Source organism: Sparus aurata, chromosome 4 (genome assembly GCF_900880675.1).
Source record: "Sparus aurata chromosome 4, fSpaAur1.1, whole genome shotgun sequence".
Classification (NCBI taxonomy): domain Eukaryota; kingdom Metazoa; phylum Chordata; class Actinopteri; order Spariformes; family Sparidae; genus Sparus; species Sparus aurata.
The window spans coordinates 14,458,116-14,486,049 of record NC_044190.1 but is presented as its reverse complement, the minus strand read 5'-3'; the positions used below and the strand labels follow the sequence as shown (position 1 = coordinate 14,486,049).

Genomic DNA, 27,934 nt, shown 5'->3' with positions numbered 1-27,934 from the left:
GCAGGATGTTTCCAGGATGAATACCCTCAGATAAGAGCCTCTGACTGCCCTTAACAGGGGCGGAGTTGGGTTCTTTCTCAAGTCTTGTGTTAGGAGGGAGGAACTAAACATTCTAATAAAAAGCCAGTGGATAGGCTGACAGTGTCAAGCAGACGGAGCAGGCAGACTTGCCCGGGACTGTACTGCTGACCTAGAATGGCACAGAATGGAACAACAGAGAACGGAGTGGCCGAAGAAACCTCAGCTTCGCCTTTTCCTCAGCCTGTCACGGTCCAGGTTATCAGGTACACCAAGGTAAGGGGCCTCTGCATCAAAGCACAGTTCAACTGCTGCAGGTAGGACTGTAAGATTCATGTCAGCGGAAGCATTTACTGTCACTGTGTTTCTCAAACACTTTTCCACAGATTTTTATCAACAACGAATGGCTCCCCTCCTGCAGTGGAAGGACATTTCCCACCATCAACCCAGCAACAGGTGTCAAAATCTGCGATGTGGAGGAAGCAGACAAGGTAGATATTAATTACAGCACTAATGGCTTTAATGTATCATATAATGTTGTTAATAAAAAAATATTAAACTTGATATTGTTCTACTCAATGTGCCACTAAATAATTAATCTTTGAAATGGACTGATTTGCTTATTTGCTGCTTAACTGCCTTGTCTCCAATACTATAAGAAAATACAAATTGAGTCTATAAGCTACACAATTGCTTTAACAATAGGCTTTTACACGGCTGTTTTCCGGATGCCACGCGATATAACCGCAAATGTCGTGCTGTGGCTGTATATTATTATGCTACTACCAGCATGTATTATTTTTCTTCTAAAAAAATCGCGAATTGAAAACTTTGAATCTTTCAGACAGTTATTCTAATCTATTGGTCAACTCAAAAGTTGTTTTTTTCCGTTAGATATTCAGTATGTCAGTCTTTTCTTACGTGCTGCTGTGATCTGATGTGATCTGATCCGTCCTGCTCTGTCCTCCTCGGTTCTTCTGTGTAGGACGATGTGGACGAAGCTGTGCAGGCAGCCAAGGCGGCCCGGAAGAGAGGCTCTCCGTGGCGGAGGATGGACGCTTCCAGTCGCGGCAGTCTGCTGCACAAGCTGGCCGACCTGGTGGAGCGGGACCGGCTCCTGCTGGCGGTGGGCTCTCTCCCTGTGCTTTTTCTTTACACACACGCTTTTGTGTTTTTTATGTTACTTTGATAAGATTGATAGGTCATCATCATGGGGCTTTAGTCGCATGAAAGCGACGGATTTGATGCATAAACAATAATTCGTTGTATAGTAGAATAACTCCCGTCAGAGCAATATAAGGCTATTTTAAATTGTAGTATATCATTATTTACTCTGGTGCATTAACTTTTAACCATAATTTTAATGTTGCAGTTGGTCTCGATGATACTACCCAACAGTATTAAATTATATATATATATATGTAGTAATGAAATGAAAATACTCGAGTACATAATCAATATTACTACTTACTAACTAAATTACTTTAGCCAAATGCTGATTTAGTCTCTTCACAGGCAGATTTTATTTCAGCTCAGTCTGTTCTCTCAACCTCAGATTTGTCATTACGACCAACCCCTGCAGCGCAGAACTTACTCTGTATGTATGTTTCAACTGCACTTTTCTACTGTTGCTGACGGTTCAGGTATTATTTATTAGAACTACAATAGATCTTAATTATAGGAGCATGTTCTGTTTCATAAGCTACAAACTTGTTTCTGCTGCTGACTAGTGCCCATGTGCTGTCATAAACTGACTTATTCCTATCAGGGTTTGGCCTATATTATTGCGTGACATCATGATACTGTGACCCCACCCAAGCCTGTCTTTGTTTCTTTGTAATGATTGCTGGATATTGCTTTCCATCTCCTTCAGATATTGTTTGGATTGAAATCCCTTTCCACTCTGTTTAGCTGCCAACTCGCATTAAGACTCAGATCTGTAAATGACCCCTTACAGATGTGAGTGAAGTAATAATACCAGATTGCATGTGACTGCTAATTGCAAACATGCTCCGTAGTGGTATTGTGGAGGGTATGGCTAATTACGCTAAACCCCTAGCTATGTTTTTTGTTTGGGGAAATAAGGACCAGATTCAGACCATTTAAATGTACAGTTAAGTGGTGCAGTGGTTTCAGTATCAGCTGGAGCTGCAGAGCCACAATTTTTATTGTATTCCTTTTACAATTTAGTATAAGTCAATCCAGTAAACATGTTATAGATGTTGGATAATATATAATATGCCTTAACAGAATCAATTATAAACCCTGTTTTCCATGCTTGGCTTATTGCCATGCACTTATCAAGACACAGTACATTGCTGTAGACCACTGTGGCTGCCATCCCACTGCAAAACTCTTGGATCCACATTGAAACTACCTCGCCAGCTATTTCAACCTCATACAACTCATTCCCTTTGTTAGGCACTAGATTCATTTGTTTTTATTATAGTAATTATTGTTATTATACCTGACAAGTATAAAGTCATATTAAAAATGCTGGTACATTGTACATCAGAGAAAATGAAACAGTTTGTTGATGGCCAAAAATAAATGTATCAAGCTGCACTGTGCAAGAAGAGGCCAACATTTTTATAAGTTATGATAACATTGCATTTGCCAAGGTAGTTGCTACAATCTGCAACACATCACTACAGTGAAGTCTGAGCAACCATATGGTCATGCAGGCTGGAAATAAGGCAGCAGTTTATCCAGGTGATCCTTTCTGTGAGGGTCAAACTGAACAGTTTGTCCTCCAAATGAGTTTCCAACCTGGTGGTAAGGACCCCCCCCCCCCAAAAAAAGGTTCTAACATAATACTGTAAATAAAACAAACATTTTTTTTTCATAAAATACTGCATATTTTTATGTTGTTTGACTCTTAAAAATCATTCAAATCGACTGATATGAAAGGGCAAAATCACTCAGTGAGTTAGTTCAGTGGTTTTCATTTGTGCCCAAGTCACACCTCTATTAATTTCTTGCAAAATAGCCTCTATACCGTGTTATCTAATCACTTGCACATGTCTATTATTATATAAAGGCCACATGACATTTGACATACTGGGATTTCCTGTAAGGTTTTGAAAGAATTTTTTAAGGGTATAGAATTTGCTTAAGTATTGGAAAATAAATGTGTACGTAGTTCTGATAGAGTAAACTAAAAACTAATTTGTCACATGTTTAATGGTTGAATAATGCAATAATAACATATGGTTGTAACAAAATCAAACGGCACACCTGGACTTGCCTCACAGCACACAGTTTGCTTTACTTGGTACAAGATGTCCTGTGATGTGGCGTATACACTGCTTCATGAGAAAAAATCTCATCTATGAACTTAAGTATGAGTACAATTATTTTTATTACTTATAGTAATGGTTTAAACTGCAGAGTTAAGATCCAAGTTATAGTAAACTGTAATTACCCTTCAGGTCAAAGCTACTGAATTTGTCTTTTTCGTCCACGGGACTGGAAAAACATTACATTTAGTGACCCTGCACTACTTACAGTTAAAGTGACAAATCATATTCCTCTGGAGTCATTAAAAAAAAATGTAATTAATAGTTTTCCTGCTTTTTGCAGACGCTGGAGACTATGGACACAGGGAAGCCCTTCCTGCAGTCCTTCTTCATTGACCTGGAAGGCAGCATCAAAACCCTTCGCTACTATGCAGGCTGGGCCGACAAGATCCACGGCAAGAGTCTGCACATAGGTGAGTGTGTGTCATCATCTTCTCACTGTCAAGAATATCCACAAGTGAAACCATCAGGGATTTGAAAGATCCTGTCCGGTTGTGGTTGTGTATGCACACATGAACAGCTTTAGTAGCTTTAGCTTCTATCGTAGGACAGGCCCAGGTCCAGTACTGCTGATAAGGTCACCAGCGTTTTAGCAGCACTCAAAGCTCAATTCACCATCAATGAATACATCATAATGTACATTTGAAAAAATAGATCTTATTATTGGTCACAGTTGTGTGTGTAAAGCATGAGTGAAATTGGGGTATTATGTGGACTGTAGCCTATTGATAGGGGCATGTGCTAGTTTGCAGTGCACAGCACAGTTTGTTATGTACTCAAGATAGTTTCTTCAACACTCTGAGGTGTTGAGACCAAGACTTAGATCAGTGTCCTACACTGCATGACAACATTGCACTAAAATGTGAAGATCTTAATTTCTGTAAAAGAAACTTCACACAAAACAAATGATGATTCCTCTTTATTCACGTCATGTTTTCTATTTGAAAATACAAACAAATACTAAGCAGCTGAAATCATCTTACTGTAACTTTTATTCGACATTAGTTTTCCATGTTTTACACAATACAATTTGTCATGCATGAAGAGGAGGAAAGGAAAAGACAGCAACTTTTACCAACTAAATAATGGTATCTTGAATCACATGAATCACATAACTAACACTTTACCGTACTTGTTAAAACAAAACAAAAAAACAATACCAGAACCGTAATGGATAACTTTGTAACAAGTTAGCCCCAACACTGATTGTGGTGGCTGCAGTTACTCAATTGATTTATTCATTTAAGCAAACATTTGAGAGCATGAAGTAATAATTTTTGCTCACATTAAGACAAAATAGCACAAAATGAGTAAATGAATAAGAAAAGATATTTAATTAAGCACAAGCTAATGCACATGAGATGAGTTTCCAGCGTGCACTAGAAACATGGAGGAACTTCTCTGCACATGTCCCCTCAGGGGGCTATGTAATCAGTGCACCACTGGAAAACAAGTTAATTACCCAAGAGCAAGTGACTGGACCTGGCTCAGGACTGTCCCCAGCTCTGGGTAGGTTCTCATCGGGCCTCGTAACACTTCCCCCTCTTGTCAGATCCTACTTTGTGTGCACATAGACAAAACACACCTGCCTTTTCCTCACGATTAGATGCCAATAGAGTGGTGAGAGACGAAAGGGACGGCAGGACAAAAGGAAGAGGAAGAGGCTGAGATAGTAATCATTGAGGTGCAACAGTCTCTGAGGATTAGCAATCAGTGTTGGCTCAATGCCTCGCCAAGGCAGCAGCCACTCAGCCACTAATCCCCACTTTTATACTGGAGCAGTCGTCCCTGAGGCGCATGGCTGAGTTGTAGCTTGATATGACATGCATTATATTTATAATAATAATACATTATAATATTATATATTTCCGTACTACAATGAACTACAAACTCCTCCTCCCACTTACAAATCCTGTCATGCCCTCACCCCTCCGTACCACTCCGACCTTCTTCAAACATACACCCGGTCCTGGAATCTCCTACTCTCGATTCCCCACACCAGACTCTGTACCTTCGGAGACAGAGCCCTCAGGGTCGCAGCCCCGACCCTCTGGAATGTTCCCCCTGCTGACATCTGTAACGCTTCCTCTCTAGACATGTTTTAAAAAAAAACTCCTCAAACATCACCTGTTCAATACAGCCTACAACCTCTCATCAGTGAAGTCTATTAATTCAAGGGCTTTATTCCAATTATACCATGATCACTTGCCAAAGAAAAAGGCATTAAGACAATACATATATGTTTTTTGTGCGTTTCGATCAAAATATAAAGTTTTTCAGAAGCTGTGACTCCATTTCCCTAGCAACACCTGAGAGTTTGACTAATAGCTGAAACAATCATTACAATCCCATAAGGTTCTTATTTAATAGAAATGCTGTTCACTACTCCAGTAAATAGGATGGACCTCAGCAATGGGAGCATGAAAATCCTCTCAGCTCATTGAACCTCTTAGCCTTAGCCTCTAGCCAAAATGCTAACGTTATGCTAGCAAGGTTAAAAGTTAGTAACATTGTGTACAGTCAACACAAAATATTATATAAATATAATTTCAAAGCATGTTGAAAAATTTCACAAACAAATGACCAGCCGGCTGCAGCCTGAAGTAGTGGTTAAATAGCGAAAAGGATATGAGAGAATCGCTTGATAGAGTGCGTTCAGAGGGGCAGTGTAGCAAGGTGTAGTGGGAAGTAAATGCACATAAAGTCAATTTACCCCACTTTTTAAAACTCAAACAAAGTTACTAAGCTATTTATAAGCTGTCCATTACTTGTTATTTGCAGTTCAGCCAGCAGACACTTGTTTCCCACTTTTTACTTTACTTATTTGCCCTGAGAATAGGCTACTTGTCACAGCTTGTGTGTTATGAGTGCCACCTGGTGGTGTTAGGAGGAGGATGCACTGAGGGAACACATTTCATGTTGTAAATGTTGAGTTTAAGCTCATCAAGTGTTGTTGGTGCGTGCAGTTTTCAGCTTTTGGGTGCATGTACACTTTTGTACACATACGTTTTTTTCATAAATGACACCAAAACATTGCGTAGGATACATTCACACTTAAAGTGTACACGTGGCCAAAAGCCAAAAATGGCACAGCAAAGAAATATTCAGATCTATAAAACCTGCTGTACGCCCACCAATGTGCCATTTCTTTTTATGAATTCCAAATCAAATGGAGGAATTCACGCACATCAGTCTGCCTCATACCCCGCCCTCTCAACACCCAGATTCAACCATTAATGGTTAATGCAGTGCATGCCTCATGAATGTTAATGCCTGGAAATGAACCGCAGATCGATGGTTCTTTACAGTGAATCATGGCCACAACGAGAGAAAGAAGAAGAAAATAGATTATTTTTGGCACAGAGAATGAGGCGTTGGTTGGTGAGGTGGAGGTTACAAAGCACATATTGTATAGGTTCATTCACATTGTCCTCTAGTAGTGCGAGAACAGCAACAGTCTATGCTTACCATGCAGCATTACGCACGTGTGGCTGCGCAGTATTTATATGTGTACAGCAATAAGACTGACTGTTCCACTTACCAAAATGATTGTGGTCAGTGTTATCCCTCAGCCTGGGATATCATTTGAAAGTGGACGTTTGACTGTTCTGCCACTACAAAAACTAGCTTCAAAGCCTAGCACTCCCGGGGGCTTGGTCACTACCCGATGTGAGTGGCGCATGTGCAGTTACGTCTGCCATCTTGGATAGCTAGGTATGGCAACATGACTTGGACAAACCACATATAGAACTGCAGGAAAATCAAGAATTGGTTGTGTTAAATTAGTTTAAGATTATGAATAAACTTGTGGTATTGCAACAAAAACCGCTTCAGCCAATTAGCCATGTTTACTGGGAGCTCATGGTGGGGCAGAATCAGCCACTAAAACATGAGGTTGCATGGTGGTTGGCATTATTCAAATTTGTTAACGTTATATTGTTATATACATGCCAATCAATATGTTTGGAAAGTCCCTCCCTACCTGACCGTTTTCACAACAAAAGTAAATATGAGGAAGCAAATAACACTCCGCCTTCTGTTTCACTATAAATAAAAATCTGGATTCATCCCTTTATCTGGATCTACACCATAAGGTTAACAAGGTCCATTCTGGGCAGAGACCCATCCTCTATTCAAGTTTCAGGAAATCCGTTCAGTAGTTTTTGTGTAATCCTGCTGAAAAATCAAGCCACCAACAATCAGACTTGTGTGAAAACACAACCTCCTTGGCTTAGGTAATTAAAACAACATGACACTAATTCTTACTTGTGAGTCCAAATTAAGAGACTATAAATTCTGTAAAATGTAAAAATGTAAAACTGCAATTCCAGTCAACAATGTTATTGTAACTCAGTCAGTGGACTAGAAGGAACCAAACCAAAAGTAAATGAGCTGCTACACATCACTTCAGAGCCACTCCTCCCCCATAACACATGAATGTGCACCCACTGAGTGAGTTGCTGCCACAGTGGCTGTTTTCATTGGAATCAGGGGTTGGGTGCTTTGTGGTACTCAGTGGCTGAACAACATTCTGTCAGTGCTGCTGCCGCTCACTCGATCTTTGGGTCAGGGGCTGTGTACTTAGTTCTACTGCGTTAGCTCCTGAAGAGCAGGCTCAATGGCTGTGTACTGTTGAGCGCAGCACGTTATCATCACTCACCATACCCAACTAACTCATGTCTGAAAAAAACTAATATTATCATAATGAATGTAAACAACTAACATGGGTATTGTTAGTACTCACTGCTGTCAAGCCAGTGAGTTAGTATTGGAATATTTTGGCTGCAATCTTTCTGCCATTCCTGTGCCACTAGCTCACTAATAGCAGTATACCTGTCTCGCTCAAGTAGTGAGTCACTAACAGTGTTACAGTGGTTACTCTTTAATCTTTTCTTTAGACGCTATTTCAAACTCAGCACTGACTGATCCAAGTGACTGTTTTTGATCCAAGTACCAATATTTCTGAAAAGACAAGCTGGAACTTAGTGAGCCTGTGATGATCTTTCCGTTATATTGTTTAATTCTCTTCAAAGCCCAAATAGCTGATTAAGCGTGTAGATAATACAAATACTTCTTTCACTCTTAAAATCTAAACATATTTAAATGTATGTAAATGTATGTATAACAAAATTGTTACTGTTAAGTAGGTAATTTTAACGTAATTACAACCAAATGAAACTGTTAAATGCAGACCCAATATTATTTTGCCATTCTAATGAGTTGTTTTACTTTTGATTCTTTGCAATACCATACCAGTGGGATATCCCTTCCTTCAGTGGAGCTCTGCCGCTGATTTTATATGGAGAACCTGGTATGAGAATATCAGTGCATGTCGGTGGTAGCAGAGCAGACGTACAGAGGGCCTGAGGCTGCCACTTGGATTCTTGTGTTACATACTGCTCCCTGTTACACTTTTGTACGGGGACATTCCCCAATGACTTCCTCATTGAGTGAATGTAACCTTCAGTAAGCTGTGATTGAATGTGGACTCACCCAGTGCCTCAAAGATAAAGGCAGCTGGAGGTGAGTTCTGTTGTGGAGTCTGCCAGTCTGTGATCAGTCACACAGGAAACTAGAGAAGGTCAGGGTGTAGACTGGGAGGCTAAGTCTGACTTGTGTGGTGCAACTTTACACATGTACATGGAGCATTGATCTCACTGTTGGAGCTGTTGAGTAAAAGGATGTAGGTAAAACTGCTTAAAAATACAAAATATAGATTGCCACAAAAAGTTACAGAGCACAGTGGAATCTAGCAATAATATATGGGGAACTTAAACATGGACTTTGATTATTATAAACCCCAAAATGTGGCGTATTGCCGAGCAATAACTGTTTCCTGACTTTTTGCTCAACTTTGCTTGTTTTGACTTTGGGTTTGTCATCGTGGCAAAATGGGGTCCTCATGACGACAACTTTGTTCGTCTGTGACTTCCAAAATAATTACAAATCACAGCTGAAAAATACATCTGTTTGGTGATGTGCCAACAATCTAGTAAGGGTTTGTAAACATCTTGATTTGAGTTAAAGCAACCAATTAGGCAAGGTTAGGGGACCTCTGTTGTCAAGTTACAGTAATAAAGACTTTGCTGAACATTGAAGATGGACATGGTCATGGTTTTAAACAAGAAATGTTTACTTGATCATCCCATCACAACAAGCAGGCGTAATTAGGTGGCCGGTATACATGATGGAGTACAAATGGGACTGTATGGTCTTGGTTGAGGTTTGCGCTGTACTGAGTGCCATTCTAGTTCAAAATGTGTTTGTTTGTTCATGATGAAAAAATAAAAAAATATTGGAAGTGCCCAAGTAAAAAATTGTGATGGTGCTGTTTCTGTTTTTTTGTTTTTTTTTACAGATGAAAGCTTCATGTGTTTAACCAAACACGAGCCTGTTGGCGTATGTGGAGCCATCATTCCAGTAAGTCCAGAGGGGATCTGGTTTGAATTTATGAGCAATAATGTTGCTAGGAGTTCTTATTACTGTTCGTACTCCTTTGGCATGGTGTGAAAATTAAACACACACATACACACTGGGGTGCTGAAATAAAATAAAACAACACATAACACTGTTGTTTATATACTGTGTTTGTGTGTGTGTGTGTGTGTGTGCGTGTGCATGTGCGTGTGAGCTCGCGCATGTCTGTGTACGTGTGTTAAAAACGCACTTCATGATGTGTGACTGTCCTGTAACAGCTTGTTCTTAATAAGTATGTAAAAAAAAAAAATCAGAACATTATGCAATAATTTATTTATACCTTGAGGAGTCCAACACACTAATGTGATGCGTATGTAATGTGGTAAGACTCTGCTGTAGTCTGGTTTGCTGTATATCTACGTGTGGTTAATAATCCTCACACGTGTATTGAGTATGGCCATGGCAATGACACACAATTTGAGTGAATTTCATAGCGAGACAGCACAATGCTAACTTTAGCTTAATTTACTGATAGGTCAGTAGGGTATGTAATAAGTCAAGATGATAGTGAAGTTTGAGTGTGCTCTCTGCTGGATCTCAATGCAAACTACAACAAACCTTACTGCGCTTTGAGCCTACATTTCGTACAGTTCAGCCATAAAGTGATGACCATCAGCTCAGTGGAGCATTGTATTGCTAAATGACTCCGACAGCAAGATGTATTTCTGCTATCTCAAAGATGGGCAACCTAAAAATCTATATATTCATTTAAGTGTACACTATATCTTGAACATTTTTGGTGGTTTACATTGCCTTCAGACAGCTGCATGATGTGGGGCAGGCACAGCTGTGCTTGTCTGTAGAAATATGAACATAGTTCAGTTGAGGAAATCAAGTCCCAAAGAAAAGGGCTGTTCTACAGCAGCACTTCTCCAGCGTAGTCACTTTGTATGTGTGTTTTGCGGGTTTTCAAGGTTCTTGTGGTGTCTTTTTCTAGTGTTCCGTTTTTCGTCCTGTGTTCTTCCTCTCCTCACCAGCCTATTTTTCCCTCCACACCTATCTTGTATCTGTTTATTTAGCCCAGTCCTGCTACCTGGGCTCTACCCCAGTCTGCTTTCCCTCCACACCTGCACATCATCTCCTTTACTGGCCTTCCCGCTCATCACTGTCTTTGCAGCCTATCAGGCGCTTCCCTGTTTCTAGTGTCATTACCCTCACCTGTGTTTCTCTGCCTCACTCCACTTGCCCCTCATCCCCTCGCTTATTTTATATTGTATTTAACCCTGGCCTTTTGTTCAGTTATTCTTGAGTCATCCTGTTATTTTCTCATGATCCTGCTGTTTGGATACCCTGATGTTTTATCATGTTTGCCTGTTCCTTATATTGCCATGATCCTGATCATAACCTCATCCCTGCCTGCCATCTTATGCATTTGAGTCTACCTACCCTGATACAGCGTGACAGCCTTGAAATATTATCACAGATTATCACTATCCTCTGTCTTCTCAGTTGCTGATCAATCAGGAAGCAGCAAAATTATAACAATTTGCCAGAGTCTCTATGTCACTTGCAACCTTGGACACAGCAATACCACATTTGCACCGCCACAAGTGTAACGACCTAGCAGTGTTCCTTTGTAATGAAGCAAAGCCCTTCAGCAGGTTACATTCTTCAAGTGAATGGTTCTATCATTTACAGTACAATGCTAACTTTCTTCGAGCTAGGCTTGATTGGAGCCACTGAAGACTGTTCTAAGAAAGCACAGATCTTGAATATGTAGTGCTAGTGACGCAACTGCACTCAATTTAAAAGCAGTGTGCGGGTATGAGGATGGAATGAAACTGTGGTAAGTGCACTAGAAACCTTATCTTAATCTTTGCTGTCCCTAAACAAGACCTCTTCTCTGCTAATCCCTTTAGGGTGATTCTTAGAGGAACGCAGCTCCGGTGCTGTGCTGCTTGTATTTGCTTTCACACATTGGACGATATGTTTTTGCTTTTGATAATAACTTTATCAAATTTAAGGTGGGGCAATGTTTGGTGTTTCACCGTATTGTGTTTTTTCTATCGTAGCTCCAGGCAGAAACATGAGTATGATTTCAACATCAAGACAAAATAAGGCCATTCAGTTTTTATCTTGAGCCTGTAACCTCTAATGTTGCTTTGGCAACAAAGGAACAAAACAGCTGTTGTTTAACATGGGCGATTATACCAAAAAATGAAATTTATACTGAAGGATGTGTAATTACTGAAAGTACTGCTGGCACACACACAACATGAGTCATTGTGAGAGGCAAACAGGATACCTTTCTCTCAGCTTGTGATCCCAAGATCCCTTAATGGTGCTGTGTGTTTCCAAAGTGTTGTAAAAGTTAACAATGCCTGAATAATAAGCATGCAGCACTCACATGTATTGCCCTCTTATTTGGTTTTGAGTGCCCAATTATTTGTCCATTGGTTTCCAACATGGAAACGAGCAACTGGAAAATGAACGAGCTGTTTTTCAAAATGTGTTTACTTTGAATCATCTCCAGTCGAGAAGATTTACGGCTCCTTTCATGTTCTTATGTATTAGGGCCAGATCCAGAGCAGCATCCAAGTGATGAAGCAAAGCACTGATGCGTGGAGTTTGTGTCTCTGACATGACTGATGTTATTTCCATTTGAGGCTGTTGCAGTGATAATTAGAACTAAGTCATGGAAATAAACTAATGTTCTCAAAAAAAACCTTAAAAAAAAAAGAAACCTTAATCACAGGTCATTTTACACACTCCAATTGAGTGACTGAAAATGACGGTTTGATCCGTTTAATATGAATAAACAGAATGCGATCATTTTCGAATCCTTTTTGACAATACACTTTCATAAACAGTACAAAGACAACATGTTGTAAATATGTGTTTATTCGGAATTTACTTGCAGCAACATGTTGCAAACAAGTTAGGAAAGGACATGGAAAACAGTTGAAAGGAATTTATTAGGTAGCTCAAGTAGTGGCCAGTTGAGGAAAGCTCAGGCTCAGGCTCAGGCTCAGGCTCAGGCTTAGCTGGCGGATTAGCTGGGGTTCACGATGGTGCAGGTTAAGGCTTAGGTGGAGGCACAGGTGAATCCGTCTCAGAGAATCCACAGAAGGATTAAGGCAGGTGGCAGGGGTGCAAGAGGCTGGGCGGCCGGATGGCTGTCGAGCTTGAACATGGACTTCGCACAAGCTCTGGTAAAGGCAGAGAGAGAATGAAATTAGTCTCATAGGAGCACAAGAAAATACAGGAACTAAGAGTCATAAATAGTAGTACTAGCAGTTTTGCCATATACCACAAGGACGAGCGGAAACAATGAGTGGAGAGAAGACCAGAGCATTTGAGCTGGCACTGATGATAAGATGAGCTGCAGGTTTGTGAGGGGCAGGAGCTCAAGCCATCCAGGAAAGCCATGTCCAGGCTCTGCAGAGATCCTCTGAGATCACAAAAGACAAAAACACAAGGCACGCAGCACAGAAAACTGCATACGAAATCCAAATCATGACAGGTGTCTGGGCAGTATCTAGGTAGCGGTGGCAGTAGGCTAGGTAAGGTACCTAGACATCCTTCTTAAAATGTTTGTAGTCCAAACTTGGCATGTAGTCGCTTCAGTGCATTCTGGGTCTGCCCAGCATTTCCTCCCACTTGGACATGCCCAGAAACCTTGTAAAGTAAGGCACCCAGGAGGAGTCCTTATCAGACACCCAAATCACCTAAAGTGGTTTCTCTCAATGTGCTGCCCTGTTCATCAGACCTGGTATTACCACCGCCCCCCCCCCGAGTGATCCGATCGCAGTCGGACACATTTGAGATCCGCTTACTCAGACCCCATTCAGAGGTGGTCAGGATGTGACCACTTTTTTATAGCAGTGTGTATGCACATGTGTCCTGGGCCACACTGAACGAATGCCTACTTAACTGACGTCATAGAACTAGTCAGAGGAACAGGCCGAATTGATAACAATTGATTTTCATGTGATTTACTATAATGCAAATTATCTGCATTGGATCTGTTTCTTCCAATAATTTCCGTGTTTATTTGCATGCGAGTGAGGAAGTGAGATCTGATCACGGGCAGTCAATGTGGAGAGACCTGTTAAGGACAGGTTTGAGTTGATGGACTTAATTTCAGAGCTCTCCACCTGTGATCAGCTCACTCAGGGTGGATGCGGATTCCGGGATTGAACACAGCCTGAGGGAGCAGGTGATCTGCTCCAAGCTCCTTCCAGATGTACAAACCCCTCACCCTGTCCCTAAGGGTGACCCCCACCACCCTGCAGAAAAAAATTGTTTGTGACAGTGTGCTTTAACAGACTTGTACTGCCATTACCTATTAAAAGCAGTCAACTAACATGTGTTCTTTTGTCCACAGTGGAACTTTCCTCTGCTGATGTTCATGTGGAAGATAGCACCGGCCCTGAGCTGTGGAAACACTGTTGTCATCAAGCCAGCAGAGCAGACCCCTCTCACAGCCCTCCATGTTGGATCGCTCATCAAAGAGGTCTGATGTTGGGCTCAACATGTAGTGGGATTGATCCAAGATGTGGACTGAGAGGGGTTTTGTCTTTAAGCCTCTGTCAGTCGTCTTATGGAACAGATGTGTTCTTATAGAAAATCCTACTTTTTGTGTGATTGGACTGCTTAAGTTTTGGTCCTTACTGTTCACAGCAGGGGAGACTCCCGCACACTGTCCACCTCACTTGCAATTAAGTTAACTGACAACAATGTTTCGGTACTTAGACCTTCATCAGGTTATCTTACAAGACAGTGGGGGAGGCTGTCTTAAGTAGGGTTGTGGACTCGCGTGGCCCAATCAGGCCACACTTATGAGATAGGGATTTTGAGGGATGTCTGTTGCAAGTGAAGCAGATCTTTTCTTGCAAAGCTTTACGCAATAAAACAAAAAGTAGCCTTCTTCTTGCTTCTAAGGAGAAAACATCTGTCGTTTAAGTTTACTCCAGGGTATCAGGAGCCAAATCTGTGCAAGAAAGTCACATTAAGAAGAACTAGGCCATCTTTAACTCATTTCAATAAATGTCAGTATGTTACAATATGTAGACAAAAAAACCATGAGACACATTTTTTTTGTTTGTTTGTTTGTTTTTTTTAGCTATTCCTTATATAATTGGTGATTCCCTATCTCAACATGCACTCTGTGTTGCCATTTCAGGCGGGGTTCCCTCCTGGAGTTGTGAACATTGTTCCAGGGTTCGGTCCCACAGCAGGAGCAGCCATCGCTAGCCACATGGACATTGACAAAGTGGCCTTCACTGGTTCTACAGAGGTACATTATTATGTTTGGCAACCAGAGCTAGAAGGTGGCCAGTGCTCACCTGTACACAGTACTGTAACTTCTCATAAGCTAACAATTGGGGTTTTTTTTTTTGCCCTCTCCTTATGAGATTTTCTGGGTGATTAATAATGGCCCTAAATAAACTGCATTACACCGACATGTGAGTAATGACAACACAGTTCTCCTGCATAACCCTCATTTTGACAAAATGAAAGTCAATGAAAGTTGAATACTCTCGAACGCATTGGTTTTGATAGAGAATCCGCAAGCCCTTGGTGCAGTGCTGCTTTTAACAAGATCAATCCTTTTCTCGTTTTACAAATCACTCAAAGTCCTAATTTAGAGGTGACAAGGACTAAGGTAACAATTAGATTAAGTTCACAATTAACGGCAATTCTTCCTCATTGAGAGGCTGTATGGCAAAGTGTGAAGCCCTTGACACAGTCATGTTAACACCTATTGCCTTTTTGCTTCCCTACAGAATGTTTTATTTGTACACCCCCTGCAGTTTTGGAGAAATACTGCATTGGAATGGTGCAGTGAGCATAAACGATTCTATGCACACGCCATTCACAGAGACATGGTACTCTGCATGAGCATAAACAAAGAACAATTCTCCTTATTCACCCAAGATTATTTCTTTCATCTGCAGAACTCTTTTCCAAAGACTGCTTTGATTTTTTTAACGTAACGGTTTCATCAGCATTAATATTTTCCTGTGACAAAGGGTTAAAAAGAGATTCCCATCATCAAATCATCGGCTTTACACTCACATCTCTGTTTCTTAGTGTATGGCAGACGCAGAGGCTTTTTCTTTTGTTTTTTTGTATAATTACCCCACGACGGAGTCAGATATTGCTGTTTACTGTCATGTGTGCAGGTGGGCCAGTTGATCAAGGAAGCTGCAGCCAAAAGTAATCTGAAGAGAGTGACCCTGGAACTGGGAGGGAAGAACCCCTGCATTGTGTTTGCTGACTGTGACTGTAAGTGAACATCCTCTCTGTCTCTTTCCCTTATGTTAAATAACGACATGCAACATCGTGTCTTCATGATTTCGTTTCTCTCCTGTCATGTCACAGACACACTGTCAAAAAAATACTATTGCATAGTGGTTGAATGCGAGGCTGCAGAGAACCCTGCCTGGCTTCAGCGACTTTGATACTAACAGTTCAGTAGAGTAAACTGTATCAGACCAAACTGGGGATACAGCCACTACTGTACGATTCATGTGTAATATGTTGATATAATGCCATTTGACTGAAGAATCCAATGTCACATCCTTCAAACAGTACCTGTTAAAGGCCAGTATACAGCAATTACTCAAAACAAGCACTTTTTTGTATATAAAATACATAGAATTATTTGACCCTGGTTAAGTTATAATGATATAGATAATTAGGAATGGTTATGGTTAAGACAACTATGACCAACTACAAGTCGTGAATGTAGGAAGAGAAAACAGACAAGAAGTGGGCACATCAAACATGTAAATTGTTGCCCATCATCAACTCACTATCAGGGTGAGGAAATAGGAGGTGGACCCAAATGCTGACTCACAAGAGGCAGGATAAGGAGGAACCAAAAGTGAGGTTTAATTTCAGACAAAGCTGAACGATTACAAAAACCAAGCAAACAAACAAAAACAGTCCAAGGACCAAAAAACAAAGTAGCAACTAAAACAGCAAAACCAAGTGCAAAGGAAGAAAGGCAAAGTTCAAATCAAACCTAAAAAAAAAAAATCCAAATCCAAAACATACAAAAACAGGAGACTGGAGACACAAGAGGTATACACAAGAAGGCCATCACTCAAACACCAACAACAAACTGATAAAGAGTACATGGGGAACCGAGGCTTAAGTACACAGACACGCTGATTAGGGAACGAGGAACAGGTGGGGAGGGAGGAGGACAGGTGAGGAGGAGGTGAGAGGAGAAAGCATGGAGGAAACAATACTGACAGACAGAGGGAGACAAACACGCAAGGAGGAAGGGGAAAAGACAGAGGAGACACAAGGGCAAAAAAACAAAACACAACAAGATGTCGAATCATGAACCATGACACTCACCATCATCATCCCAGATGGATGAAGCGTAATGGAGAAGAGAAGGTGTGATTTTCTACTGAAAAAGCAAAAGTTATCCAAAATGTTATTCCTTTTCTTTATCTGGATCCCTGTTAGCCTCTACAAAGCGGTCATTCATCTTCCTGCAGTGCGCATAGCAATTTAAAATCACACATAACTCAATAACAAGCCAAATTAAAAAATCTGAAGATTTGTAGAGTGACTCTGCATATGACAGGATAGGCAATGGGAGCTTTCAATGACCAACACCAACAAAATTGTCACTAATACACTGTTAAGAAAAAAATATGAAAGGCGAATATAACCAATGTCAATGTGTGTCCACAGTGCAGCTGGCTGTAGAGGAAACCCAGAAAGGAGCGTTTTATAACCAGGGTCAGTGTTGCACAGCTGCATCGCGTGTCTTTGTGGAGGAAAGTATTTATGAAGAGTTTGTGCGTCGCAGCATAGAAAACGCCAAGAAGATTGTCATAGGAGACCCCCTGGACCCCCGGACATCCCATGGGCCACAGGTAGGAACACACTCAACATTCTAGAATGCCTGTAGACGATTGGATGTTTAAACCACTGCAACTGAATTGTTGGCTGAGTGTGACTGTATGTTACGGATACCTGTGGGCAGTGAAACACGTTGTGAACATGACATTGACATTTCAGTGTTTAGACGCAACAACATTTTGAGAAATACATTTTTTCACTGTTTCTGAGTGACAGGAGCTGATGGGTATCTATGTCACATCTGTATCTATATACAATATATATATATATACACACAGACAGACAAAAAATGTTTTCCCAATGTCTGGTTTTGTTCCCATTTATAAAACAGTCTCCTTCCCTTGTCTACTTGTCTGCTTCAGATTGACCAACAGCAGTTTGACAAGATTATGGATCTGATAGAGAGTGGGAAGAAAGAGGGAGCCAAGCTGGAGTATGGTGGATTAGCTGTGGGCGAGAAGAGCCTCTTCGTACACCCCACCATCTTTTCTGGGGTCAAGGACCACATGCGCATCGCCAAGGAAGAGGTAACAGTTTGTTTCGGTTCATTGGAAACAAGCTGGCCTTACAGGTTGCTTGCGCAGTGCATGGTGTCTGCGTTGCTGAGCTGCTGTTGCTCACTGGATCACATAATCTGCATTGCTGCTGCAGCGCGGCTCCTGCCTGCCCTGTGTGTACCATCAATATGATGTTGTAATTTTCCTTCACCCCACTCCCAAGAAACTGGGAGGGGAAAAAGAGGGAGGGAGGGAGAGAAAGAATAAGCCAGTGCACAGGGACTCCCTTGTGTGTATTCTCTTCATGTATGTGAAATATTCTAACAGATACAGAAACATACGACATTAAAACTGTAGTGAAATGCTGGTATGATGTTGATATGATTGTCTACAGGCCTTTTCAGGTCTATTTTTGCAGAGAACCATGTGTATTCCGCGCTAGAAAAAAGGTGAGACTCTGATGGTGGGGCAAAACGCCAGACGTCGCTCCAATGGTCCATGTTTATATTGATCCAATAGATGCTTAAATCAATTTACAAAAGGAGTATGTGGTATTGGTAATATCAATATTATTGGATCAATCCGCCCGCCCCTTATAACCTGCTACTGACCCATTCTACTCTTCTTATGAGCTCCTGCCATGCCTCTACTACAGTCTGGTGCCTACAATGATCGGCTGCATCCACGTACGTGTTTTAAACTGGTGCACGATGCAAAACTTAGTGAATAAGCACGACGCATTGCGTTGCACTCCACCGTGGCTTCAGTCATTGTCTGACTTTCATTAACACAGTGTTATTTCAAACCAGTTTGCCTTGAGGGGGAGTGGGATGTAAACACAGTCTACATCAATACAAGCTTACAAACCAATGGAAGTAACAATGTATGCATTTCTCTATGCTCGTGAAACTTCTGCTCTCAGATTTCTCCTGCGCTCTAGGATTTACTGTGCATTAATCCTGTCAAAATTCCCCAGGGAAAAATAAGGTGTACTGCTGACCAATGAAATTACCCCTGCCTTGTTGCAGATGTATTCACTTTACTCCTTAGAACTCCTGTACGAGTGGCACAGGGGGACATTCAGTGGCTAAACTGTTGTGACCAAACCGGCTTTAGCTTAATATAACATAAAAACATAATTTATATGTTCATTGCTTTTACCACTAGGTGGCACTGTTGTAAAGCAGATACTACTTGAGATGCTGCAGAGAGTGAGTGAGAGAATCAAGATGGTGACTACTATGTATGACTTCAGCTCTCTATTGGACCTTATTTCAGAAATACTTTGTATGGCAGTGAATGGAGTAAGAAATAATTTAATGTAATAAAACTGCTCGGTGAAATACATCATCTCACTAAAACACACATCACCAACTCTAACATGGCCGCTGACTCGGCACAGAAAAGGTACTAAAAAAAGATGAAATAACACAATAAATCTGGTCCTGTTGACACGGTTAGTTCAACAGTTTTGTGAGCAAGCCCATACAGGACCAGTGCTCCAATGTTTAAGTTACGGGTTTGGTGACGGTTCAACGGCTGTGCAATCTTTATAATTACATGTTGTCACTGTCTTACATTTAATTCTTAGTTTTACAACAAACTGCAACTTTATTGACATGGGAAATTATCTTTTAAATTGTTAAACATAATATGTGTACTTATTTGTCTTTCTCCATTCACTACCATACAAGGTTTTCCTGAAATAAGGTCCCAGGGGGCTTGACTTCAGCTCTCTATACTGCAGTGGCAGCTGGTAGGTGGAGCTCTCAGTTCACAGCAGTCATCCTGATGAATCGTCCTGTGATTACCCAGATGTTCCTGATGCTACTGGCTGCTGTGATGTCTTTTAGATGTACGCCACAGAGATTGTCTATAAAGTATGGCAGTCAGTGTTACTTGTAAGACAAATGCATTGCAATATTACAATTTAAGTCTGACTACTAAAGGCTGCAACAGCTCATTCTATCTATATTATGATGCAATAGTTCTAAGAGAGAAGTAAAGCTAGCACAACCACAACTAGGCAGGGATCATTTCTTTGGTCATTCTACCAACATTTTTCAATTGGACTTTTGAATGGCGCCAACATTAAGATCCGTGGCAAACACACGTTTGTGATACTTCTGAGCATTATTTTAGTTAAAAGAAGTAAAAAGCTATTGTTAGGCAGAAACAGAATACATTGCAGTTGCATGACATAAACATCAACACCTCTAAGCATCTCACAACACTTTTAGTACATTTTAAATTCATAAATTCATCTACAAGTTGTAACTAAAGTCTGCCTGTAAAGAAGGACTAGTAGATGAATCTTTGTATTTGGTATGTTGACATTTAACATCCCTGACAACTTCTGTATAATACTGTAAAATACAAAAAAAGAGTAGAGAAAAATTTGAGACATGACATCAGGTCCAGATAAAAAAAAGAGTTGTATTTTAAAGGGAGATTTGTGAAACCTTTATTCTATATGTAAAAATGCAAAAAAGGGCCATTTCACAGCCTTTTTGATGTTTAGAATACATCAGATCAGGTCCAGGTCCAAACCTGCTTCACTCAGACTAGTCAAATCTTGACATTATTCAGGCTTTCTGTCACACTGAACTTGTGGTGGGTGATTTGCTGCTGTAGGCTACTGTTGTCAGGGGCCTTGCTGTCTTGAGGGAGGCCCCCTTGTGGGCTTGGTGTGTTCCCCGTAAAGAAGAGTCTTGCCGTTTGTCAGAGCTTTCATCAGTCTTAGTGCCGTCGGCTCAGAAATGGTTCCTTGGCTGTGGACGAGAAGGCCCTGAAGCTCAGGTTAACAAAACAGACGAACTGACAAAGACAGTAGGGCGAACAACAGACTGTAAAGACAGGGGCTAATTAACTAACAGGACACAGGTGAACACAGAAAAAGGGCGGGAATTAACACAAAGGGAGGACATGAAAAGCGACGGACACACAAAGGCAGGCCTTTAAAATAAAACAGGAAATAACAGAACCACAAACTCAAACATGACAGTATTTAACATTTCAATAAGCTCCAGCTTCATGTCCTGTACTCCATTCATGTCAACACATACAGAAAGCAGAGTTGCTGTCACTGGTTTGATTCTCAAAAGTCTTACAACAACTCATTTTATGTGTGCTTACATTTGCATCACAAGCCCATCCCTTACAAGCTCTTTATCAATGTGCTCAGATGACCAGTGACACTATCTAAGTAAGGGAAGTATGCAAACCACTGAGGGTTTCACGACTAAGCCGGCACACATTTACCTAATTTACCAGTCAAGATTTGTGGCCCCAATGCAATACTTACATTTACATAAATGTCAATTAAATATGTATCTGGCACATTGTAATTACAGCTGTAGACCTCTTAGAAATATAACAAACCTTATTTTTTTGCAACCAGTGTGATAGAAAAAAACTAGCTAGTGCTAACTAACTAGTGACTGGTTGAAGGGGAGACTGGCCTGCTGCACAGTGTTCGATAAGAACTTGTGTCTTTATAGTCCAGATTTATTAAAGCTTTATGTATGTTTTTTAAATATGAGAAAATAGCAAAGAATGTACACTAAAATGTGTCAGCATAAACAGTTCTCTGTATACACCCATCTATATGTACATAAGATAAGCATTTGGCTGTCATTGCTACCACTGCCGCATATACAGATTGTAACAGTCTACATTGAAATAAATAAAAAGGTGAGAGACATTAATTACCATGTGATACAGAGAGATGAGAGTTAGCTACAACAATCCCAATTCAACTATCTACTATAGCGTGAACAGTGATGTGCTCCTTTGATTGTTCGCATGTGGCTGGAAGTTGCCCGCAGCAGGTCTGTCTCAAATTGTGCTAATGCATGACTGCTACTAATTAAGGCTTTAATATGAGGAAGTATGAAAACATGGCTTCACAACTAAGCAGTCAGCATCAGCAGTCGACAGAAAACAAAACACAGATTCCACATTATTAACACAGAGATAGATAACAAGTCTCTCTCCCCCATTTCGACATCGTTAACACACACCAGAACTTTGTGAATACAGCAAGCTACTCACGAATGTTGGAAAAGTCCTAACTCGCCACAGTGTGCTGGGTAGCTGTGGGTCCATGATCATTGCTGTGGCACCAATTTAGAGATCTGCAGTCTCTGAGGTCCATTTCTGATGTTCTGATTTCAGCTGAGTATCTCTGATTCTGGATACAACACGTGGGGTAGCGATGCATCTGGCCGCCCATTCAACAGGGAGTTGGGTGTGATCGGGTCTGGATCTGTAATGCTGGATGACACATATCCGAGAGGCTTGGAATTCAGGATCCCCCTTATCTCTGTCAGAACAGTCCTGAGTACAGCCACCAACTGGGCACCTCTGGTCGCCTGAAGTGCCAAAATGGGGGGCGTTAGGTGGGTTGAAACCAAAGTGAATCTGTTCCTTGGCGAGTTGGGCTTTGAGGTCTGGCTGCAGTGCATTCAAGACCACCACCATTTGCAGCAGTCACTACACCCAGGCGGTTAATGGCGGATGTCCTTTCTTCCATGCAGAATTCAGGACTTTCTGCAAAACTCAGCAAAGACCCGCTCAGGTCCTCGTTGGTGCAATTTCTTGTCAAGGTCTTTGATGACTAATTGAGTGAGTAGATGTTAAGTATCAAGCACAATTGGATGGATCATTTCATTTTCGAGCTGGGTACTGCGGCATAATGGCCCTCCCACACAGATCAGTTGAGTTGCAGGGTCAAGTTCAGGAGCTGTAAGCAGACGTCTGCTCTTAAGGAGTGGCTTATCAGATTTGAGGTGGGCAAGGTCTGAGATGACGCAATCTTGTTGTGCCTGCTGGAGAAGGTGATTCTCACCCTCCCTGTAGTCACTGGCAGATGGGACGGAGACAGCTGCCCCGTGCAGAGGGGATGTGAATGAGTTGGCATCAGGTGCTCTGCAACCAGGGTTGACGGTTGTGAGACTGAAGAGTGTCACCTTCTTGAGCTCCTCACTGTCAAGATGAGTAGCTAGTGGAGTCTCAGGCCACTGTTCTGGCAGGCAGTGAAGAAAGGCTGGCCCCTTGAACCAGCGACTCTGTGCTCCTAGCTCAGCTAGCATCTTGCCCCTGGTTATATATCATCTGCAGGGTTGTTAGTTGAGTCCACATAGTGCCAAGTTTTAACTTCAGTTAAGTCCTGTATTTTCGCCACATGGGTACCTACAAAGACAGAAATTTGAATGAAGCCATGTGAGCACAGTGGTTGAGTAGCTCCAAAGGATGATTTGAGGAAGGGACGTGCTGGTCTTGGGAGATTATTTGTAGCTCTGAAATATGACAAAATAATGAAGAATGGATAAACAATGAAAGCATTTGCTTTCAATATGTATACATATATATAAGATAGGCATTTGCCTGTCAATGCTACCACTGTCGCTTGTACACAATTTAACAATCAGCATAGAAATAAGTCAAAAGGCTAGTGACATTAATAACCATGTAACCAACAACCTGCACGTTGCCAGCGGTGCCTGTCCGTCTCAAATTGTGATAATGCGTGGCTGCTAGTAATTGAGGCTTTAACAATAGGAAGCATGAAAACATGGCTTCACAACTAACTTTACGTGCAACTTCCTATCTCAACTAACCACACACTCATCAGCAGTCCACATAAAATGAAACACAGAATCCACATTATTGACAAAGAGAAAGATAACAAGTCTCTCTCCCTCATTACCACATCGTTAACACACAGCAAATCACCAAATTAATTTCACATTTTTCATCTGTTCTAAATGTACCTTAAAGGGATATTTTTCACATTTTTTAATACTCTTATAAACATGGGAGTGGACAAATGTGCTTGCTTTATGCAAAGGTATGTTTATTACTATTGCAGCAATCCAAAACAATGACAAATACTGTCCAGAATACTCCAGAATAAGCTCAAAGGTACTGCATGCTAAAAAAATATGCTGAAAGCATAACATGGCAAACTCAATGCCAATAAGTAACAACAGATGGGCATATTGACCTGAATGTTCCAGAGTGATACTAACACAATGTTAATTAGCCTATAAGCTGTAGCCACCCAGTTAGTTATCCCTGTTGAAAGTTTGTCTCATGTAGAGTTGTCCAGGTGTCTCTGTTGCAAACTGTCCTGCATGGTCTGCCTTTGGCGAGGGGGAGGAGAGCTCTCTGCATCAGATGTGTGCTCGGCCAGCCAGTGGTATTTGAGGTTTAATGTACTCCAGTGGTAACTCAGTTCACATCGACAGTAAATAGGAGCTTGAAGGTCCTGCGCAGTATCTAAGCTGTTCCTAGGACTGTGCTCTTCTGGACAGAGATCTCTGATGCTGTTTTCTGTGTTCTATCTTTCTGATAAATAAAATGGATATGATAATGGAAAACCATTTGTTAAAAAGCACATCTAGCTATCTAGATGTACAATCACAGTACAGTTCTTTTTATATTTATTCTCACATACTATTACTCATTCATGTTTTTAACTCTATCTATCTGCGCCTGACATCTTCTCCTCTCTTAGATCTTTGGTCCGGTGCAGTGCATATTCAGCTTTAAGAGCCATGAGAAGGCCGTGGAGAGAGCAAACACCTCACAATATGGCCTGGTGTCAGCAGTCTTCACCACAAGTATGGACAGAGCTCTGTCTGTGTCTGCAGCCCTTGAGACTGGCACTGTCTGGTAAGATCCTGTTCACAGTCCTCACAGCGAAGGGGATTTGTTTTTTCTCTTTAATTACATTTAGTTGGGCCATTTAAAGGTTTTTGTATGTTCACCTGACAGATGAAAGAGCTGACAACAAACAAATTAAACCATTACTCTCCCTCTCCGTCAAGGATAAACTGCTATAATGCCCTTCATGCCCAGACTCCCTTTGGAGGGTATAAGATGTCAGGCAACGGACGAGAGCTGTAAGAACCATTACTGTTTCTTCATATTTCATATTCTGGTTCAATTTGCATTTTCTAACCTGCCTCGTGTGCTGTCTCTGTCTTTTCAGTGGAGAGTATGCCCTGGCTGAGTACTCGGAGGTGAAAGCAGTAACAATCAAACTGAGTGAAACTCTGTGAGAAGACCAGGGAAAGTCCAGCGCTCTGCACTTCCTATTCCATCAAAACCACATCACAATTCTCTAAAACTCACACGATCCCTTCTTTGTCTTTATGCTCATGATACTGGGATAAGGGTAACGCCAATGGCTTTAGTAATGTGGCAGTAATGCTCTTCTGTATTTCACAGTCTTGTATTTTTCTAATGATTTAATCAAGAATTTCCCCAAAAGTGTTCAGTTGCTAGATCTACAAATAAGAATCGAATCTAAGAAATAGCTTAACCCATAGAGCACAGCAGGTCAGCTGAACATGTTGAAAAATTAATTTGAACGCAGCTAAGAAACAGATATGACGACAGATATGAAGCTAGACTTGAGCTCTTTCTAGGAATACACAAACTGAAAAATAAAGGAGCACTGATAAGATCATTTTACAGAACTCATTCCACATCTTGCAACCTTCTTTGCTCACTAGTCATGGAAAAGGTTCAGTTGTCTTATCTCTGAGCCATAACAGGGGTGACTTTGGTCTTATCACAATGTCTCCCTTAAGCCTCAAGCCCTGAACCCTCACAGACTTAGCTGATGTCCCCTGGTAAGTGTTTGAGTGCGTGAGGCTGCGAAGGGGCCGAAAAATGGTAATAATAAATAATGAATCACACAAAATTACGGAAATTAAGGAAACATTTTCATGATGTTTCAGAAGCTTGTTGCTTTCTTATTGTTTAATTAAGTGTGATTTAACTAGAAAATCAGTTCTAACTGAAAATTTCAGAGGTCAGGAAATTTCTGTTGGTGAATATAAAAACATTGCATACAGAATAATTAAATTAATCAGATAGGCCTATTCTAGAGCACCATTATCAGGATAATTGGGTTTTTTGGGGGATAATTGATCATTTTTGTGCTCCCTCTAATAAGTAATGGTATCCCTGTATTCGAACTGTGGGTAATTCCCTCAAACAAAGTCTGCAGAAATGTGGACTTACAGAAAGTTGGACAGTACAGATCCTTGCAACCTCAAAGAGTGTGGACACCGGGATAAGGACTATCTCCTCTCTTCATAAAATTCCATATAAGATGACACCTGAATCACTGTGTGGCTGTGAACAATTATAATATATTCTAATAATATACCTTCTACTTCAAATGGTCCTTTAATAAGCTGCAGACCCTGACTCAACATTGAAATTAAATCAATGTTTGTCTTGTTTTTTTTTTGTTGCTTTAAAGTCTGAGTGTCTTCTTGGTCAACCCCAAGGCAAAAGTCAACAGAATGAGTATAACTGCCACACAGGGAAAGTAGCAGAAGGAGATGAGAGGGTATCTCTGATGTTGTTTTCTGTCCTGCTGACTGTTGGAGAGGTCCCTGAAGCCAATAGTGTTTAAAAAGTACTCCAGTCGTTATAATGATTGACAGATTGATTCCATGAGCTACATAAATGCATAAAACTTAGTGATTAATCAATAATGATTTTAGAATATAAATCAGTTGGTCACTGATCAGTTGTCACATGTGATCATCATATATCCCTAAATGAGACAACTTGGGAAGGTCAGAGAATAAACACTATCTATTTTTGTTTTTGATGGGCAGCGGATGTGTGCAGATACTTTCCGTTTTTGATCCGAAGCGCTGACTCTAACTTGGTGTAATCTAAATTGAATGTTCTCTCTGCTGAGGAGAATATACCTTCCCTTTCACATGTTGGAAGGAGCTTTGTTTCTTGTCCCAGATAAGGTAACATTTACCTTGCCAGTTACATATCAGTACTGTAACAGCAGTAATGTTATCATTGCATTGATAGTGTCAACTTAAACTTCTTTTTTAACAGCTTTTGTGTTTCAGTGTTTAGTGTTCATTATCACACGAGATTCAAGTCTGTCTCTGCATTTTTATAACATTAGTTTGTATTTAAATAGAAATTCTGAATAAAGAGATTCAAATATATGTTGTGTCATTTTTTGCACCTGATGTATGGGAATATATGGTTTATTTGAAAGAAAATCTAGTAAAGTTGCTAAAATAATGCATTTTCCATGTCTGTACACGCATTCGCGCGCACACACACACACACGCACACACCCATTCACTCTTCATCGCTCTTGCCACTCTTGGAGATATTACAAAGACTTACATTTATTTCCTGGAGACCCTAACAATAAGCATGACCACTACTGGTCTTACCCTAACCCAAACCTAACCATACCCCAGCCTCGAAATACAGTCCCCATCCTAAAATTTAAGAATTTATTCATGGGGATTGAATTTTGTCCCCATAATGCTGACAAATCCCCACAGTGTGTGTGTAAACACATTTTTGTCCTCACTATGTGAGAAACACACATTCTGCAGAAACTAGAGATATGCAGAACTGCAGAATGTGATAAAGGTCACCGCGGATGTGAAAGAGACTTCATTGCCCTATTACAAGACACTGTTTAAGCTGTTGATTTAAGGTTATCATAATAAGAATGGACCAATGTCACATACAACACTACTTATAGGTAGGGAGAGCCTCAATAGAACAATTAAGGAATAACGCTTTTCTGCAAACCAAAACCCTGGAAATACTCTATAGAAACCTGTTGTTCAGAGTGACATGGCTCGTGGATATGATCTGTAAAACATATGCACTTCAAAATTTCTAGTATCGTTTATGGTATACAGTCAAGCAGGGTTGTTATCATCATCTTTATTGATCACTATCAAAGTAAAAGTCCACGTAGAAAGGTTGGACTGTCTGTAGCTGTGCCGGGTAGCT

General features: G+C 40.8%; 1 protein-coding gene across 1 annotated transcript; it reads left to right on the top strand.

Annotated features, from left to right (window-relative positions):
• The first annotated feature begins 99 nt into the window (after nt 1-99).
• On the top strand, nt 100-27,120 carry aldh1a3 (aldehyde dehydrogenase 1 family, member A3). Its single transcript, XM_030413202.1, has 13 exons — nt 100-294; nt 405-509; nt 1,004-1,144; nt 3,601-3,730; nt 9,676-9,737; nt 14,122-14,250; nt 14,920-15,033; nt 15,923-16,025; nt 17,454-17,638; nt 17,987-18,151; nt 24,642-24,799; nt 24,955-25,029; nt 25,119-27,120. Exons 1-13 carry the CDS (start codon nt 196-198, stop codon nt 25,186-25,188), a joined length of 1,536 nt encoding a protein of 511 aa, XP_030269062.1. The 5' UTR covers nt 100-195; the 3' UTR covers nt 25,189-27,120.
• Nucleotides 27,121-27,934: the final 814 nt, after the last annotated feature.

Bases quoted from the DNA above. Each gene is read 5' to 3' on its own strand.
- aldh1a3 (XM_030413202.1), top strand. From the start codon at position 196: ATGGCACAGAATGGAACAACAGAGAACGGAGTGGCCGAAGAAACCTCA. The intron at 9,738-14,121 runs GTAAGTCCAGAG...TTTTGTCCACAG, and splicing joins TATGTGGAGCCATCATTCCA to TGGAACTTTCCTCTGCTGAT. The intron at 25,030-25,118 runs GTAAGAACCATT...CTGTCTTTTCAG, and splicing joins TCAGGCAACGGACGAGAGCT to TGGAGAGTATGCCCTGGCTG.